General features: G+C 46.5%; 2 protein-coding genes across 3 annotated transcripts; both read left to right on the top strand.

Annotated features, from left to right (window-relative positions):
* Nucleotides 1–493: 493 nt before the first annotated feature.
* Nucleotides 494–8,405, top strand: LOC144717295 (uncharacterized). Of its 2 annotated transcripts, XM_078592751.1 has the most exons (3): nt 494–967; nt 4,582–5,084; nt 6,071–8,405. In XM_078592751.1, exons 2-3 carry the CDS (start codon nt 4,583–4,585, stop codon nt 7,045–7,047), a joined length of 1,479 nt encoding a protein of 492 aa, XP_078448877.1. In that variant the 5' UTR covers nt 494–967; nt 4,582; the 3' UTR covers nt 7,048–8,405. The 2 variants fall into 2 exon arrangements, with proteins under 2 accessions (XP_078448877.1, XP_078448875.1); XM_078592749.1 differs by lacking the exon at nt 494–967 and having other exon boundaries at nt 3,175–5,084.
* A 2,399-nt stretch (nt 8,406–10,804) lies between these two features.
* On the top strand, nt 10,805–17,185 carry LOC144717306 (uncharacterized). Its single transcript, XM_078592779.1, has 4 exons — nt 10,805–11,058; nt 13,033–13,535; nt 13,628–13,699; nt 14,078–17,185. Exons 2-4 carry the CDS (start codon nt 13,034–13,036, stop codon nt 14,905–14,907), a joined length of 1,404 nt encoding a protein of 467 aa, XP_078448905.1. The 5' UTR covers nt 10,805–11,058; nt 13,033; the 3' UTR covers nt 14,908–17,185.
* Nucleotides 17,186–19,006: the final 1,821 nt, after the last annotated feature.

Raw genomic sequence — 19,006 nt, 5'->3', positions numbered from 1 at the left:
CTACATTTATTTCGGAAGCATTTTGGCTGCAGACCATTGTTATCCGTGATTTTTCGTTCACGTTTAAACGGGGTAAATGGGCAGATAACGAACTCTGTTTGTCTTGCGAATAACAGTTTTACAGTTTTTTTTTACGCAATTTGGGGGACCCGGCTATAATAATAGCAGCAATGTTTTCAACGTCGGTTTATATTCGTGCAATACTTTTTTTACGTGACCACCATTGTTTTTGCGCTCATTGATATTTGCTTCATCGCTGTACTTGTTTTTGTATTTGCAACATTGGTGACCGCCTCTGGTCACACTTTGCAACTGGGTACTCCTTATCCCCTGGGTCTGTTGACTTCACACGTTAAAAACAAGTCAACGCGGTGTTCAATCCACAGTGGTGGGTTTTTTTGGGTCAAATCGCGCAATTACAAATGTGTCGTTAAACCCGCCGCCAAGCACCCGACACCGACAATTAGGCAGGGTTTGTCACGTAAACGACACGTGCCAATTCGTTACTACTACAGCACACCAGTCGGTTGTGTGTTTGAGAGCAAATCCACAACATTTACCATTCTAGTACGACGTTTAACCGGTGTTTACAACCAGCCTCATCAGACGACAGCCAGAGGTTGTGGAAAACCTTACGAGAGTTGCGACAAAAACCTTCCTAATTGGTGGTGGCGGGGTTTTTACGACGCACATTTACGACATCTAACCCCGAAAAGAAATGCCCCTCCTTTGGATAATATTGGTCACGAAAGAAAGCCCTAATCCTGACTTCGCGTTAAACTGGCGGAGTTCAACATCGCCGCGGTCCCTAACCCTTCGAATCGGCGAACTGCGAGTAGCACGTTGGTTGCCGCCATCAACAACAACAACAGCTGCTGCTGATGCTTCACCAACGTGGCCAATGCCTCATGCCCCCTCTACCCTGGGCCTCTTTTTGTTTAAAGTGAAGACTTTATTCCTCCTCAAGGCGAGTGCGTTTTAACATCTGTCATAGCTTTCGAGACGTCCAGTCAACGTCAGGCAATACCTGTCAACCCATACGGTTTTACCTGTATTCTTGTACAGGGGACATTCAATGTGCAGGTCCGTACGGCGTACAGCCTTTTCAATATGGGCAAACATTTGTTTGTCTGTGTTTCTCCCTTGTGATGGGACTTTGCAGGATGAATGTTGATATTTATAAGGGCATTGGGTGACAAACAAGGTCTGAATTGGTCTGTAATAAGGTCGGCACTGATAAGGGGTTGACAGGTATGATATACACTACACTATATACTACACAACTATACACTACATTACTATACACTACTATACACGACACTATATACTACACAACTATACACTACATTATTATGTGCTACACCATACCTGTTAACCTAGACCAGGGGTCGGCAACCAAAATAACAAGAAGAGCCATTTCTTTCCAATTCGGTACAAAATTCAGTATTTCAAGAGCCGCAATGCATCTGAGTACATACTGTACTCACGTACATATCGTCAAGAAGCAGCCCGTAAAGAGCCGCATGCGGCTCCGGAGCCGATGGTTGCCGACCCCTGACCTAGACGATTTACCCTTATTCTTGTACAGGGAAATTGAGTTTTCAGGTCCATACGACGTACAGCCGTTTCAATACGGGCAGAGAAAAATAATCATAAGGCCAAATAAAAAAGTAGCTTAACCCTTAATAGTTTCCTGTGTTTATTGTTGTACATTTACAATGTAAGTATGTGCATTCACATATCAAGCAAGCAGGATCAGCATGTAAGATGATAAGTAGCATCGTTGACACCCAATTATCAAAATTAATACATGAAAACCATTTTGTTTAGTAGCATATTTTTGTCCAATTGTGCTTCTCCCATGTGATGGGACTTTGCAGGATCAACGTTGAGATTTATGAGGGGCACGGGGTGACCAACATGGTCTGAATTGGCCTCTAATAAGGTAGGGCACCGATAAGGGGTTGACAGGTATGGCAGCGTGTGGAAGAGTAGGCAGACACACCAACTAAATGTGGAGGTGATATCCGTCGGTAGTGGTGCGGAGCAAGAGATTTCAGGGTTTCACTTTTGATTATTTCCCATTGTTCCCCCAGATTGTCTCATAATTATCTACACCAGGGATGGGGAACCTTTTTTGTGCCAAGGGCCATTTGGATATCTATAACATCATTCGCGGGCCATACCAAATTATCAACTTAAAAATTAGCCCGTTATATTTGGTCAAACATTTAATTAACTCACCTCTAATGTGCAATGGCTGGAACTGCTTCTCTTTGGTGAGGCGTGTGATGTTAGCTGGTATTGATGATGTTGCTACTCGCAACTGCTTTTGCAAGTTTGCTCCTAGATTTATTGAATTTCGAGTCCCGCCTGCGGTTGCCTTGGCAGGGCCACACCAAATGAATAAAATGTGTTTTGAAAATAAGCAGGACATAAAAATGTAAACGTCTTCTAAATATTCCCATCAACTTGAAAATAGTATCAGAATTTGGAAGCCGACAGGACGTTGTCCATCTAATCCATCGACCCTGCCTTCAAAGCGCCAGGGGTGTGTCACCACGCGTCTCCCTAGACCCCTTTTCTGCCGGCAAATCTGAACCAGTGGAGGTGGTTTTTCCACTGGCTTTTGTAAAACTAGAACCAAACCATGATATGCTGGCCTCACCAGACACCTCAATTCGTGAAGACAAAGTGTCACTGCGCCATCGAAGGTGAACCTTATGGCGGTACCCCCGGGGCACCATAGTACCCCGGCTCTCGCATAATCTCCGAAATGCAGTCATCTTTAGTCTGTTGATGGTCGGCGATGCGGTAATTGACTCATCTCGACGAGCTGTACACGATGCACTATGGTGCATATGAGCGTTCAGGGTTTCAGCGCAATCGTCCTCGCTGTATTTCGACATCACGGCATAGCACTGATTTCACAGAAATAAAATCTTTAATTGCCTCGGCAATTTTGTATTTTTCGATTTAAAGCTTTCGTGACTGCAGGGATTCATCTTCTTGGTTCTTTCGGTAAAGTCACGTAGAAGGGAAGTAATAAAATAATACAAATAAAACATAATAAAATAATTCTCACGACGTTTCAGCCACAACGCAAGCAGCCGTCCTCACCTGAGGAAGCAGCCGTCCTCACCTGAGGACGGCTGCTTGCATTGTGACCGAAACGTCGTGAGAATTATTTTATTATGTTTAATTTTTATTATTTTATTACTTCCCTTCTACGTGACTTTACCGAAAGAACCAAGAAGATGAATTTTGTATTACTTGGTACCCCGGGGTACTGCCATAAGGATCACGTATCTCTACTCATTCATTACATGTGTAGTGGTGATACGCGCTGGGGTAGCGATCAGGTGCCAGCGCGTCGTGATTGGATGTGTGTGTGGTGACGCGCGCTGACGGTGTGGGAGCAGGGGTCAGCGCGGGATCGTGGGTTGTGTGGTGCTGATTGGCTGGGTGCCGGTGACGCGCTGGTGTGGGAGTGATCGGGTGGCAGCGCGGCGTGATTGGTTGGTGAGTGGAAACACGCGTTGGGGAAAAGAGGATCGTAGAGATAGCGCGTTGGGATTGGTTCACTAAGAAGCGATGCTCGCATCGAGGTCCGCATCCGCTCCGTCTCCCGGGAGGAGGGACTATATAAGGTGATGCGCACAGGCGCACGGGGAGAGTGTAACCAGCGAAGACTGAAGACGGGAGGAAGAGATAGGGCCCTGCAGTACCTAGTCCCGCTGTCCTGTGAGGACCGGGACTCTGTGTAACCCAGAGGCGGAGTGTAGGGGGAGCATGCAGTGTCAGCATGCAGAGTGTGTAGCCAGGGCCTAGAGTCTACACGAGACGAGTGATGTGGGTGTAGCCAGAGGCATAGGGTCTACACGAGACGAGTCTACACGAGAAGAGTCTACACGAGAAGAGTCTACACGAGACGAGTGATGTGTGTGTAGCCAGAGGCATAGGGTCTACACGAGACGAGTCTACACGAGAAGAGTCTACACGAGACGAGTGATGTGTGTGTAGCCAGAGGCATAGGGTTTACACGAGACGAGTACAGTGTGTTATAAGAAGAATAGAGGTTACGAGTTGTACCGGTGTCTGGTGACCGTACTCGGAAGAATAGAGACCACACGTTGTATCGAGATAAGCGAAGATTTAATAAAAGAAGTGTGTTACCCGTCAAGGAGTTTCCTGCCGTCATTTCCAATACTTCACATGTGATAACAGCGGCGTGGGTCGGCTTCTGCAGTGGAAAAACAATCTGGCCCTTGAGCTGCACTGAGTTGGCTCAACATGGTCCCGGTGGGCCCTGAGTTATGCAGTGGAAAAGAGATACGTGCCACAATTGGCCTGGGATGTCTGCTTCTGAAAATAGAGAAGAAACCCACTTCTTTAACACTTGCCCTGAGGTTTGCAGGTCTAGGATTTCCATCAGAACAGCTCGAGAATTGGCCATTGTGTTATTGTTGCAGGAACAAATAAAACAATGCCCACTAAGGTTTTGCCTTCGGGTTAACACAATTGTATCTTGTGCATTTTTGTATTGCTTTGAAGGCTATGTCTACTTTGAATGTCCATCAGAATGGCATGTGTGGTGGCCACCCCAATGCTGGAGCCGAGTGGGAACTTCCCGGCGTGGCTGCAGGCGCAAGGCGTGAATGCGGAGGTGGCCCGGGCCATGGACTCAGAGCTGGGCATCCGGGACTACGGGGTCCTGCGCGCCTGCGTCGGGGACGGCCTTGTGCGGGCCGAGCTGCTGGCTACGGCGCGCGACCGCCTGCCCTTCGGCTTCTACGCCATGCTGCGGCAGGTGGTGAAGGTCCTTCAGGGCGCCGAGCCCCACGACGCTGGGACTCCACCCTGGGACGACGCCGCTTCCTCCCCTGGCAACGTGATGCTGGGAGGCCTGGTGGACGTGCTGCTCATGCTATTTAGGAGCTTGAGCCGGGAGCTGCTGCTGTCTGTAGACAGGCTGGGAGCCATGGACGGCTCTCGGATGTACACTGAGGACTCAACTCCACCTGCCAATGAAGGCAGTCCTGAGATTGTGATGAAAGTGGAAGAGGAACACCTTTCGGAATGTGGTAAAAAAATTACATATCTTATAGAGTTTCCATTCACATGATGTCTTATGTGTGTCAGTTTAACACGTAGGCTTTCACGACCAATATTATTCATAATAAAGATTTTTTACGTTAGATCGCGTAAGTATAAATGTGTCGTAACCCTCCACCACCCGACACAGCCAGTAAGGTTTATAAAGTAAACAATGCGCCAAATAGTTACTACTTCAGACCACTGGTTAGGATATAATCTCCAACACACAGTATAGATTTACTCTCCAACACACCGGTGGGTTGAAGTAGTAACTAACTGGCGTGTTGTTTACGTGACAAACCTTACTGGCTGTAAATCTTGACTTACAGCTTTCGTGACTGCAGGGATTCATATTCTTTGGGTCTTTCGGTAAAGTCACGTAGATAGGTTTTTGTTATTTTCTTGAAACCTATCTATGTGACTTTACCGAAGGACGCCCAGGGAATACTTACTGGCTGCGTTGGGTGGTGGAGGGTTACGACACATTTAAACTTACGCGATCTAACCCAAAAACCCTTATTATGAATCTTATGTGTGTGCTGAAGGTGCTTGTGTTTATTTCGTTCAGATACTCCTTCCACAGAATCCATTTTCATCCCCACCAAAGTGAGTCATCAGATTAAAGTGGGAGGCCCGTGACAGTGAGGTGCAACGTCGGTCACAAGATGGAATTATCTGTTGTGAGTTACAGTGTCGATAAAACCAGATGTAAGAGATCCACGGAATCAAGGAATTACTGCAAATCAATGAGGGAGGATGTAATACATTTAGGTGAGATCAAATAAGTCAAACGTGATAATTGGGTTTTTGCTTTGTCATGAGTAAACAGTGACGCTTTTAAACTTCAATGTACCACATTTGTACATGTGCGTTTTGTGTGCATTTTCCATAAATGAACCTTAATTACCAGGTGACCATGTAATGAATGCGCAATTAATATGGGTAATGTATCTTTACAATGTCTTTTGTTCAGTAGGGGAAGGAGTTTCTGAGGATGATTTTGGAATCACCATTCAAACTGTAACCTCGCTGCACTCCGAGCAAGTGAGCCTCAACACAGCTGCTGAGCCTGACCCGTCTTCATTGCTGCAGAACGAGGCAGCTGCCAAGGTGAAGAGGAAAAGAGCAGATGCTGTTACTGGTACCGAGTGTACAACCCTGCCACTGTCAGTAATAAGATCAGCTCATCACAGTACTGTGAGCTTGAATGTGGAGCAGCCAAACATCAAACATAGTTCGGAGCTTGGTGCAGTGCTGCATCACTGTGATCAATGCGGACAGAGCTTTTCACAGAGCGGTACTCTCAAGCGCCACCAGCGTATGCGCGTGGGAGTTAACGCCCGTGGCTGCTACGCGTACGGCCAAACGATACGCAGCTGCAGAGACATCGGGCACCACTCGAAGATGCACACGAATGACAAATGGTGGCTGAATGAATCGGATGACAAATCGATCTCGCAGGATGTCCAGCAGAAGCATCACACATTTAATCACGCGAGGGAGAGGTCCTTCCAGTGCGCCATTTGCAGCAGAGCCTACACGAGTGCCTCTCAATTAAAGGATCACAGGCGCATACACACGGGCGAGAATCTTCACCGATGCAACGTTTGTGAGCAGGCCTTTTTGCGGGCCGATCACTTGAAGGACCACCGAAGCGTGCACACGGGCGAGAAGCCGTACGAGTGCAAGGTGTGCGGCCAGTCCTTTTCGCGCGCCACCACGCTCAAGCGTCACCAGCTGGTGCACACGGGAGAGAAGCCATACAGGTGCGAGGCGTGTGGCAAGGCGTTCTCGCTCGCGGCGGCGCTCAAGGCCCACTGCTTCTTGCATACGGAGGGGAAGAAGTACCAGTGTGGCGTATGTAACAAAGCCTTCGCTCAACCTGATTATCTACGGAAACACAGGAAAAAAATGCACGTGGGGGGTATGGATATGAGACGAAAGAAATAAGGATTGTACTCTTTGGTTCTTTCGGTAAAGTCACGTAGGTATAAAAGAAAATAAATTAAATCACGACGTTTCGGGCGCAACACAAGCGTCCCGTCATCAGGTGGGACAACCACAGCAAGAAACAATTGCTGAAGTGGGCAAAAGGGCTGCTGTAACAAGAGGCTATATAGGTAAGAGAGGGGGGAGGAGCAAGGGGGGAGAGATAGGGGGGAGTAGTGCTGCGAGAACGTTTAGAGGACGAGCAGACAAAATGCCGTGGGGTAGGGGAAGTGGGGCGCTGCATGACATATTGGGCCGAGGACCTCAGGGGTTCGTGGCTTGTAGGGAAATTGGTAAAGTTGGACCGAGTTAAGTCAAGTTTATTTGCTTAACCATTTAAGAACTCGAGACCAGTGCAGTCTCAATTTGCAACTGATCTGGGTCACCAAATTCACAAAATTAAAATAGAGTTACACTGATGAAGCAAGCATGTATCATATCAAAGGCAAGAGTAAAATCGATTCGTTTTAGACTGATCATGGTGTATTTACTATTAAGCTACAGAAACGTTACACACATCTAGAGGAGTAGTGAGTGACGTCGGGGGGAGTGACGTCAGAGGAGACCTTGGGGGGACGGTGACGTCATGTCCCAAGGGGGTATTTAGGGGGAAGCCTGTGACGTAGGCGGGTCGCCGTGGGAGCCGGGAACGAGAGAGGTTATAGGTTGGGACCCGGGGTAGTGGATCCTGAGTACCCTGTCCCCTGGGGAGTTATAGGCCAGTAACCTGGTTAGGCGTAAGCCCGGAATAAACTTGGCTTGAGCCCCCTACAACTCACCTTCCTCTGCGTCATAGTTTGCACCACAAGACATTTCGGGTGACTGTTGTACTGCCATGTAAGCAGGCAAGGATATAATGATGTTGAATGTAACTGAAAGTATGGTTATGAATCGACAGCTCGGCATGAAATTGTGATTGAGATGGGAGAGTAACCGAGACATTTTTGGAAGCGATGGCATTCCAGGTGATTGGGGCATTCCCACATAATGAGTGAGAACCCCACGTGAGTTTTCATTCTCGGGACAAAATGTCCCATTGCAATTGTTTTCCTCCCACACTGAGCAAATAACTAATTTGCACATGAAGGCAGAAAACAGTGAGGGTGGTCGGGGAAGTGACGCAGTGGTGGTGTATTGGGTTTGGGGTTACTGTTTCCATCAAGTTTATATTCCTCTTGGTGTTGTCGTGCAGTGTCTTTTGAAAGAGAGACATGGGCCAGGGATGTAAGTGGGCAATAAAATGTGAAAGCATAAAAAATAAATTTTGTACTTTTGAGCAGGGAGTACTGTACTGTGATTAAAGTTAATGTCTTGATTAACTGCTTCATGTGTATTGCCTCTTGAGTAACGCGAGTTGTTTGCTTAATGAATACTGTAAGGGGCCGTCCATAAATGACGTCACGCACCTGGGGAGGGGGGGTCAGACATTTGTGACGATGTGTGACGATGGGGGGGGGGTTGAGAAATGTGACGTCACAACAAAATGCGCAACTTTAAATAAATATAGACAACACGTTCTACTTAATTAAATATACTTTTTAATACATGTTTTCTCCTACAACATCAGAGTGCAACACCACGTTAAATACGCACTACAATGACAATAGTTTAAAGCGATTTGAAGCATGTTTTTTTGGGGGGGGCAGAGCTTTGTGACGTCATATTTGAGGGGGGGTCTGACTTTTTGTGACGCCGTGTGACGATGGGGGGGGGGACAAAAATCGTCCAAAATCGCGTGACCACATTTATGGACGGCCCCTAACTATCCAATCCACGTATGGTGGAACTACATCGGATCTGAAGGTGTGGGGAAAATGTGCATCACCGTCCGCATCAAAATACTGTTTCAATACCAATACCCGTCAGCCACTAATCGACGGTTACGTCACAACGGCGCCTGTGCCAGGCTAGGTGCACTTTGAGGCCACGTGAAGTGTCGAAGGCACGCCGCTGGCAGGAGGTCACGGGACAGACCCAGTAAGTGCCATGAGTTGGCTGATTGAGATGACTGGCAGATGCACCGGCTGTACCCCCTCCGGCACCAGGACTGCATCTCACCCTATCGCACCAGCAGTTCCCATGATCAAAAAAAATGTGACAAGCACAAGACAAAGGAGCAGTGGCACAGTGGTTAGCGCACTGCACTGTGAAACCCATAACCCAATCTTCGATTCCGGGCAATGGTGAACACCCTTAACCAGCCGCACTGACCAGAAGGGCAAAGTATGGTCAAACAACCCCTATGACTGACGTGAATCGTCAAAGGTTTTGTTTTAAATGAATTATATTATCAGAGCATATATGTTTTGCCACACGTATGTGTGGTTAATGTAAACTTGACGCCATGCAATAGGAATATATTTGGTGTTTGATCATCTCAAACACCTGTTTTATTCCTTTGTGTACATTCTAATTCTTATTCCACGTCTACCTAATTTTTGATACTGGCAACAAAAAAATCCTAAACATAAAACAAGGATATACTTCAATTAATAACTTAGCGTGCATAAATGACGGTTCTAACTTCAGTGCCTCTGACTTTGGAGCCACATAAATAATAATTAATATCTCAACTTACAAATCGCCACAAGTTAATGCAGACTTGACGCCATGCGTCAAGTTTGAACATCTCAAACACCCGTTTTATTGCTTAGAAAGTGTAAAGTCTGAATTCTTTTTTTTACCCCCGTAATTTTTGATACTGCCAAACAAAGTTTCCCATAGATATAACACGGATTTTAAATTTTAATTAATAACTCGGCATACCTGTCAACCCATACGGTTTATCCCGTATTCTTTGTACAGGGAAATTGAGTTTTAATGACCATACTGCGTACAGTCGTTTCAATACGGGCAAACACGTTTTGTCTATTTGTTTGTGTTTCTCTCTTGTGATGGGACTTTTATAAGAGCACGGGGTGACCAATATGGTTTGAATTGGTCTGTAATAAGGTAGGCACTGATACGTGGGTTGACAGGTATAGTGTAGTGTATAATGTAGTGTATTGTATAATGTAGTGTTTCATGTAGTGTGTAGTGTATTGTATAATGTAGTGTATTGTATAGGATGAACGTGAGATTTTAGGTCACGGAGTGACCAATAAGGTCTGAATTGCTCTGTAATAAGATAGGGCACTGCCAAGTTGCTTGACAGGTATGGTATAGTGTAGTGTATAATGTAGCGTGTAGTGTATTGTATAATGTATTGTATAGGATGAACGTTGAGCTTTATAAGTGCACGGGGTGACCAATAAGGTCTGAATTGGTCTGTAATAAGGTAGGCACTGATACGTGGGTTGACAGGTATAGTGTAGTGTATAATGTAGTGTATTCTATAATGTAGTGTTTCATGTAGTGTGTAGTGTATTGTATAATATAGTGTAGTGTATAGGATAAACGTGAGATTTTAGGTCACGGGGTGACCACTATGGTCTGAATTGGTCTGTAATAAGTAAGTGCACTGACGAGTGGCTTGACAGGTATGGTATAGTGTAGTGTATAATGTAGCGTGTAGTGTAGTGTATAATGTAGTGTATAGTGTATTGTATAGGATGAACGTTGAGCTTTATGATGGGCACGCGGTGACCAATATTGTCTGAATTTCTCTCTAATAAGCTAATGGCACCGATACAAAGTGGGTTAACAGCTCTGACTCGGTGTGCAAACCACATCCTCCGTGGCATAATAAATAAACAACATCTCCACTTGCAAAATCGACGCAGTCCCTGCCCCCTGCCTCTTGCCACTTGTACCTCCCATAGCCCCGTGTTCGTCGTCTTCTTCTTCTTCCGACACTGACAGCTCCATCCGGAGAGTGACAATTGGCGACGTTTCTTCGTCCCCCCCCTCCGATTCTTGTGAATTCTCCGTGTGGGAGGCTACCCCCCCACCATCTCCACCACCATCTCCACCACCTCGCTCGCTGTGGTTCGAACTCCGAGGATGTTCTCTTGAAGGAGACTCCTGTGGAAGGCGAGTGATTATGCGCGTGTGTGTCACTGTGTGTGTGTCTATCTGTGTGTGTCTCTGTTGTGGTGTGTGTGTGGTGTCTCTGTTGTGTGTGTGGCGTGTGTCTATCTGTGCGTGTCTCTGTTGTGTGTGTCTCTGTTGTGTGTGTGTCTCTGTTGTGTGTGTCTGTTGTGTGTGGTGTCTCTGTTGTGTACGTGGTGTGCGTGTCTATCTGTGTGTGTGGTGTGTGTGTGTGTCTCTGTTGTGTGTGGTGTGTGTGTCTATCTGTGTGTGTCTCTGTTGTGTGTGTGTCTGTTGTGTGTGTGGTGGTTCTGTTGTGTGTGTCTCTGTTGTGTATGTGGTGTGTGTCTGTGTGTGGTGTCTTTGTTCTGTGTGTGGTGTGTGTGTCTATCTGTGTGTGTGTCTCTGTTGTGTGTGTGTGGTGTGTATCTGTGTGTCTATCTGTGTGTATGTGTCTCTGTTGTGTGTGTGGTGTGTGTCTGTGTGTGTCTATCTGTGTGTGTGTTTGCGTGTGTGTCTGTGTGTTTCTGTTGTGTGTGTGTGGTGTGTGTCTGTGTGTGTCTCTCTGTGTGTATGTGTGTGTTTCTGTTGTGTGTGTGTGTCTCTGTTGTTTGTGTGGTGTGTCTGTGTGTGTTTCTGTTGTGTGTGTGTCTCTGTTGTGTGTGTCTATCTGTGTGTGTATGTGTCTGCGTGTGTGTGTCTCTCTCTCTGTATGTGTCTGCGTGTGTGTGTGTCTCTGTTGTGTGTGTGGTGTGTGTCTGTGTGTGTCTTTCTGTGTGTGGTGTGTGTGTGTCTCTGTGTGTGTGTTTCTGTTGTGTGTGTGTCTGTGTGTGTGTGTCTCTCTGTGTGTGTCTATCTGTGTGTGTGTGTGTTTCGTGGGGAGCGGTGGTGTAGTGGTTAGCGCGCTGTGCTACGAACTTGGCGACCCGGGTTCGATTCCCGCTCACGGCCAACATCAGTGACGATTATCTCAACCGGTACTGGGCCTCCCCTAGGTCGACTCAACCTCAAATGAGTACCTGGTGCGATGTGTAAACATCGCCACTGGGGGAGACAAAGGCGGCCGGGAGTGGGTGTTGGCCACCCCACCCCCTCTTGTGCCGTGCTGGCCTTCATAGGTGCTCGCTAACAGCACTTGCCCCTACAGTCTGTTAAGGCTACACGGGGGATATTTGTCTTTGTGCGTTGTTCAAGTCGTAATGTCATCCGTTCGCATTAGACCCCGGTAGCGGGATGTTAACGACCTCAATTGGTATGCAGTTGGTCGTGGGTTCCATTCGCCGACGCCTGTTGTATATTTGAAGTTTGCGTGTCTCTCTCTCTTTTCACCGTGGTCGCGTGGATTTTTATCTGGGTCTTGCGGCTTTTATCCTCCTCCACGCTTTTGATAAACATCACGCGTTTAGAGTTTTTGGCTGCGATACATTTCCACATGATGATAAGCCACTACGTTGAGCTATCATTTGTGGCCAGGTCGCTTCTGAAAAAGAGCCATATAGCTCAGTGGGCCTTACCTGGTAAAAAGAAATAGTTTAGTTTATATAATGGGTTCACCACTATTCTATAAATGCTGTAGGTCGTGTGCGGTGGGTTAAAGTGTGGGTGGGTACTCTCATCTCTTCCAAGACATCTGGCCATTGGAGTAGACAAAATATCCTCTGGAGTGACTCCCCGGACCTGTCTCTAGCTGAGGCCCTTCTGCCAGCAGTGGCGTGAAGAGACAATTTAAGGACTGCACCTTTAACCGAATTTCGAGGCCTTAATTCTTCGAAGAGGAAGTGTATGTATGAATGTTGAACTTCTTTCGCACTATACGCAGCCAACTGACAGCTTTATAATCTTTCGATTTAAAGCTTTCGTGACTGCAGGGATTCATCTTCTTGGTTCTTTCGGTAAAGTTACGTAGAAGCTTTATAATCAGCTGTTGTGCACAGCACTGAGTGCTGTGTCTATCGAATGTCCTCCACATCCCATCAGGATGGCGTGCGCGGTGGCCACCCGTGTGCTGGAGCCGAGCGGGGACTTCCCGGCGTGGCTGGAGGCGCAGGGCGTGAATGAGGAGGTGGCCCGGGCCATGGACTCGGAGCTGGGCATCCGGGACTACGGGGTCCTGCGCGCCTGCGTCGGGGACGGCCTCGTGCGCGCCGAGCTGCTGGCCACGGCGCGCGACCGCCTGCCCTTCGGCTTCTACGCCGTGCTGCGGCAGGTGGTGAAGGCCCTCCGGGAAGCCGAGCCCCACGACGTTGGGACGCCGCGCTGGGACGATGCCGCTTCCTCTTCTGGCGACATGACGCTGGGAGGACTGGTGGAAGTGCTCCACGCGCTATTCAGCGGCTTCAGCCGGGAGCTGCTGCTGTCCGTGCAGAGGCTGGGAGTCATGGATGCTGCCGTGACCTGCATTGAGGGCCCTAATCAAACGGCCAATGATGGAAGTCCTGATAATGCGATGAAAGTGGAGCAGGAACACGTCTCAGAATGTGGTAAAAAAAAAGTGAACACAGTTAATGTAGTTGCCATTTACATGATCTCTTACGTGTGTGTTAAATGTGTCTGAATTTTTATTTTCTTTCAGATACTCCTTCCACAGAGTCCACCTTCGGCCCCACCCAGATGAGTCGGAGGATTAAAGTGGAGGCCCGTGATGGTGAGGCTTAACATGGTATTCCAAGATAGCATTGTCCGTTGACCTACCTACACAATCACGATATGACAAGGTTTAGAGTGTTGCCAAACAAGTGAATTGGAGATTACACCAGTTGAGATTGATCGATGGAATCAAGGACTGAAATCAATGAAGGGGGATTTTATGGATTTAGGTGGGATCAAATAAGTACAAAATAAAATTTAGATTTGGCTTTGTCATAAAAAAGTGATGCTTTCAAACTTAAAAGTAGCACACATTTGCACATAAGATTTGTGTGCATTATCCCTGTATTCACCTTCATTAGCAGGTAACCATATAATTCATACACATTAAATATGGGTAGTGTAGCTTTACAATGTTTGCTTTGTTTCTGTTCAGCAAGTAGCGGAGTTCCTGAGGAGGTTTTTGAAATCGCCATTCAAAGCGTGACCTCGCTGGAGCCCGAGCAAGTGAGCCTCGCCACGGCTGCCGAGCCTAATGCATCTTCATCGCTGCAGCATGAGGCAACTGCCACAGTGAAGAGAGAAAGTGCAGATTCCATTACTGGTACCGATTGCACAACCCTGCCGCTGCAAGATGGAAGATCAACCCGTCAGAGTACTGTGAGCTTGAATGTGGAGCAGCAGCCAAACAGCAAACATGGTTCGGAGCCTGGAAAAATACTGCATCTCTGCGATCAATGCGGATGCAGCTTTTCACATAGCGGCACTCTGAAGCGCCACCAGTGCCAAATGACGCAGGGCTACAGAGACATCGGGCACCTCTCGAAGATGCGCATGACCGACAAGCAGTGCCTACGTCAGTTGGACAAGTCCGTCTTGCAGGATCCCCAGCGGAATTGTCACGTGTTTGATCACCAGAGGGGGAGGCCCTATCAGTGCGGGATTTGCAGCAGAGTCTGCACGAGTGCCTTTCAGTTGGAGGATCATGAGTGCATACGAAAGGACGAGAATCTGCACCAGTGCGACGTTTGTGAGCAAGCCTTCTCGCGGGCCGATCACCTAAAAGACCACCGACGAGTGCACATGGCCGAGAGGTTGTACGAGTGCATGATGTGCGGCCAGGCCTTTTCACGCGCCACCACACTCAAACGTCACCAGATGGTGCACACGGGAGAGAAGCCGTACAAGTGCGAGGTGTGCGGCAAAGCGTTCTCCCAGCGCACCAACTGCCAGCGGCACCAGGGCCAGCATTTCAAAGCGAAGTAGTGAGATCTGAAAGAGAAGAAGAGGGGAGGTCAGAGGTCGTTGGGCAGTCACCGAGTCCTGCCCATTTTCTCTTTGTCCTCAACTGCGCGTTATCTTTAACCTTTTCCCGTTCCGATCACATGCGTGCCCATCATCAGTTTTTCTTCCTATTCTGTTCCGATGACGAACTTATGGTCAAAACAAAACCAGAAGAAAAATAAAATAAAATTACTTTAGTACCGAGGCTCCCACAAGGCCATGCGGGAGGGTGTGTAGCACAGTTTGGTGCTAGCTATCATAGAGTGTAGTCGTGTCGCTACGGTTTTCTGCAGTATCTACAGTGTCTTTAAAACAATGCCTCTCTAAATAAAATTAACGCTGAGCCGGTTGCGTGTTCCGAGATTCAGAGGTAAACGGGACACCCACCCTGCAACTTGCAGAAATCTGGGAACGGGGAAGGGTTAAATGCCTTGTCGCACACGGCGACGCTAATTCAACACAAGCACATACACACGAGTGGGAGGCCGTACCAGTGCAGCGTCTGTGATGAAGCCTTCTCAGATATGAGCGCCCTCAAGGCTCACCGCTTCTTGCATATGGAGGAGAAATACCAGTGTAATGTGTGTAACAAAGCCTTTGCCTCTGTGAGAAGGGGGGGGAGGGGGGACTGCGTTCCACGATGGGTACTTTTCATACTATACTATTTTAACAAAGTTTTGATGGCTGGAGGGATGGACGGAGGTCTAATATTTCTGTGGCTGTTTTACCTGAATATGAAAAATCAGTCATAAGGCCTTGAGGTCAAGTGCATATTCACATTGCTCTCATGACATCGATGAATTTTACTTATTGATTAACGTGTGTGGTAGTGAAGTTGCAGTGATATCACTGGAGTTCTATATTGATCTGCTCAACCGTAACGTTCCTCGTGAAGGAAACCATAAACTCGCGTCGGAGCACCAGGGAATACAAATATCGACACTTGTCTTTAAGATGAGATCCGCTTGGGTTTTGGGTCAATGTTTCTACCAAGTTTCTAACATTAATCTTGTAACTATATAAATCAGATATTGACCTCATAACTATATGAATCAGATTGGTTGTTCGTGTGAGGTCATGACACCCATTTAAGAAGCAGAGTGTGGTGATACGGTCAGCGGTTCTGACTTCCCTGATTGTTACTTCTGACTTCCTGGATGTTATCCTGATGATGTTTGTACGTATTTACGTGGAACTTCTTTCGCACCGTACATAGCCAACCCTGATAATGTTTGACGGAGTCTCAAATGAAACGTCGTGTGTGTATATATATACACAAAAAAAAACCTCACTATGCACGAATTCTGGGTTCGCAACATTCGAATATTCGCGGGTTGCTAAATGCATTTGCGGGTGTACGTAGTGCTAGACCACCTGTACGAGAAGATTTGCCCTCCGTCTCGCAGTAAATTTAGTTTTTTGTTACTGTATACGTACTTACAGTCGACTCGTTTATACATTTTGGTGTGTAAACGAGTGGACCGTGAGGTCCATTAAAAAGAACGCGAAAGCAAGCGGGCAAAGTGCTAAAATAATAAATACGCTGTTATCAAACAGCTGCATTACCCATGGAGTCATCCTCCTGAATTTTTCACCACCACCTCCATCGTCATCAAATCATCATCATCAAAGGTAATAATAACAAAATATTGTTCTTAAGAACTTATTATTTATTGTAGTAATTGTTATGATACATTTACCATTTCCTCCCCCTATGTTCACTCGTACCAGGAACGTAACCCCGTTTTTCCCATTGGAACAAGGTTCCTGCATTTGCGAATTCTGCATTCGCGAGTGTTTTCAAGAGCGTAACCCGCGCGGATCGAGAGAGGATTTTACTGTAATTGCTGTAGAGTTTTTTTGTTTGTGAGGATTGTTCTTCAACTTACCCGGTGTGAGCTGAAACAATAATAATTGGCGCATTAAACCCCCTGTACACGTGACATTTTCTCTGTTCGGCTATGTCTGGTGGTGGAGGGTTCTTAATGCTGCACATTTGGTCAGATCATTATGCACGTGGCCTAACCCCAAAACATATATTATGCATCGTAGTACTGTATTGGCTACCATACATCTACGTATTGAATTAGTGTTGTAAGGAAATGTCTGATAAAAGAAAACCTCAGGTACCAATGCAAATATATTAGATACTGTGCTGGGATACAAGTGGACAATAGAATGTGCAAACATAAAAAAACACACATTTTGTACTTTTGAGCAGAGAGTACTTTATTGTGATTAAAGTTAATATCTTGATGAATTGGCGCATGTGTATTGCCTCTGAGAAATGTGAGTTGCTTTATAAATACTTGTACTGTAAATATTCAATACACATACGCTGGTATAAATAGACAGGAACTTGAGGTGTGGGAAAAAATATGCATTAGTGTCAAAATATTTTCCAGTTTTTTGTACTGTTTTCCACAACAGTTCACAATCTAAACATCCCCACACGTGTCACAAATATTCCAAAATATGGGCCAACAACATAACTCCATAATTCCCACCCATTTCACCAGCCACCATACATTATCATCACAACCACCACCAACCACAGACACACTCCACCACCCACCTACAAACTGGCCCCATTTCTGTCTGAGAACCGACAACCATTCACTGGTAAGACCACCTCAGCTGTACTTAACTCAGCTCACTTGATATCTCTAATTAAGGAAATATCACTATCTCCAGGTGATTTGCTTGTCAGTTTCGATGTAGTATATTTGTTTACCAAAGTTCCTGTGCCTGACACCATTGCAATAATTGAAGATTTGGTCCAACAAGGACTGAATGCTGATGTACCGGCCCTGGTTAGACACTGCCTCACCAACACTTCACCTGGAATGTAACATTCTACAAACAAGTTTAAGGTACCCCAATGGGTTCGCCCTCCAGTTGTAGCCAATGTTCTCATGGAAAAATTTGAGACAGATGCCATCCAGGCATTCACCCTACGTCCTTCCTTGTGGAAGAGATACGTAGATGACACGTTCGTCATCTGGCCACATGGCCTACCAGCGCTGGGCCAATTCTTCAACCACATCAATTCCATACACCCAGCCATTAATTCACCATGGAGGTGGAAAAGGATGGCAAGTTACCATTCTTAGATGTGTTAATTGAAAAGAGATCAGATGGCTCATTGTATTTCTGACCATCACCACCTAGCCAGTGAACTGGAGCACATACCCCAAGCCCTCAAGATGAATGGATATTCGGACTACACAATCCGTAAAGCCATCACCCCAACTGTTGGGAAAGAACCATCTGAGGACCCAATCAAAACCATCACCTTGCCATACATAGCAGGGGTTACCAAAAAGATTTCCAAAATCATGAGCAAACACAAGATCCAGGTTCGATTCAACACAGTACATGACATTCGTGATCTGATCCCATCTGTGAAGAATGTAATCCCTAACATGCAATACCCCGGTGTCTACAAACTAAGCTGTGTCTGCTGCAGTAGTTACATTTGGGAAACTAAGCGACATGTATCGGACCGTGTTCGTGAACATAAGGCAGATCTGAAACACGGTAGAACCAATACCTCAGCCATGGCTGATCATTGTTTTAACGCTATGGGCACAGACGAAATAGATTTTTCCAAGACGAAGGTACTCTGCAAACCCACTGGCTATCAACAAAGATTCGTTCATGAAGCCATCCAGATATATAAACACAGACACAATTCCACCGAGAAGATGGGTACAAATTGAGCAATAATTGGAAGGACGTTATTAACCAGTTTAAGTCACAACTGGCTGTGATGTTTCCATCCTACCTGCCGATGTTTGGCAGTTATTTCCGACTCTCTGAGTTACATACACGCTAAATGTCTTACTAACACAGCCACCGTTGCTCCTTGTCCTCGAGTTGGTGGTGTCCCTCGTTTTTTAACGAGCTGGATGTCTCACTCGCACAGCCACCATTCCAGTGGTTCGCTTACATTGACATGCTAATCTCTCACAATACAATGGCCACCTCCACAGCTGTGTCATCGTGGAGGTATATCAGCTCTCTGATCTTACATTTACATGCAAATTCCATCTCTAGCCCACCCACTTACCCTTGGGCT

Source organism: Lampetra planeri, chromosome 3, assembly GCF_965212315.1.
Source record: "Lampetra planeri chromosome 3, kcLamPlan1.2.h2, whole genome shotgun sequence".
In the NCBI taxonomy this organism is placed as follows: domain Eukaryota; kingdom Metazoa; phylum Chordata; class Hyperoartia; order Petromyzontiformes; family Petromyzontidae; genus Lampetra; species Lampetra planeri.
This window is presented reverse-complemented; position numbering and strand designations above follow the sequence as displayed.

Coding starts and splice junctions, on each gene's coding strand:
- LOC144717295 (XM_078592749.1), top strand. CDS start 4,571: ATGTCCATCAGAATGGCATGTGTGGTGGCCACCCCAATGCTGGAGCCG. Junction 5,085..6,070: donor GGAACACCTTTCGGAATGTG/GTAAAAAAATTA, acceptor TCTTTTGTTCAG/TAGGGGAAGGAGTTTCTGAG.
- LOC144717306 (XM_078592779.1), top strand. CDS start 13,034: ATGGCGTGCGCGGTGGCCACCCGTGTGCTGGAGCCGAGCGGGGACTTC. Junction 13,536..13,627: donor GGAACACGTCTCAGAATGTG/GTAAAAAAAAAG, acceptor ATTTTCTTTCAG/ATACTCCTTCCACAGAGTCC. Junction 13,700..14,077: donor TAAAGTGGAGGCCCGTGATG/GTGAGGCTTAAC, acceptor GTTTCTGTTCAG/CAAGTAGCGGAGTTCCTGAG.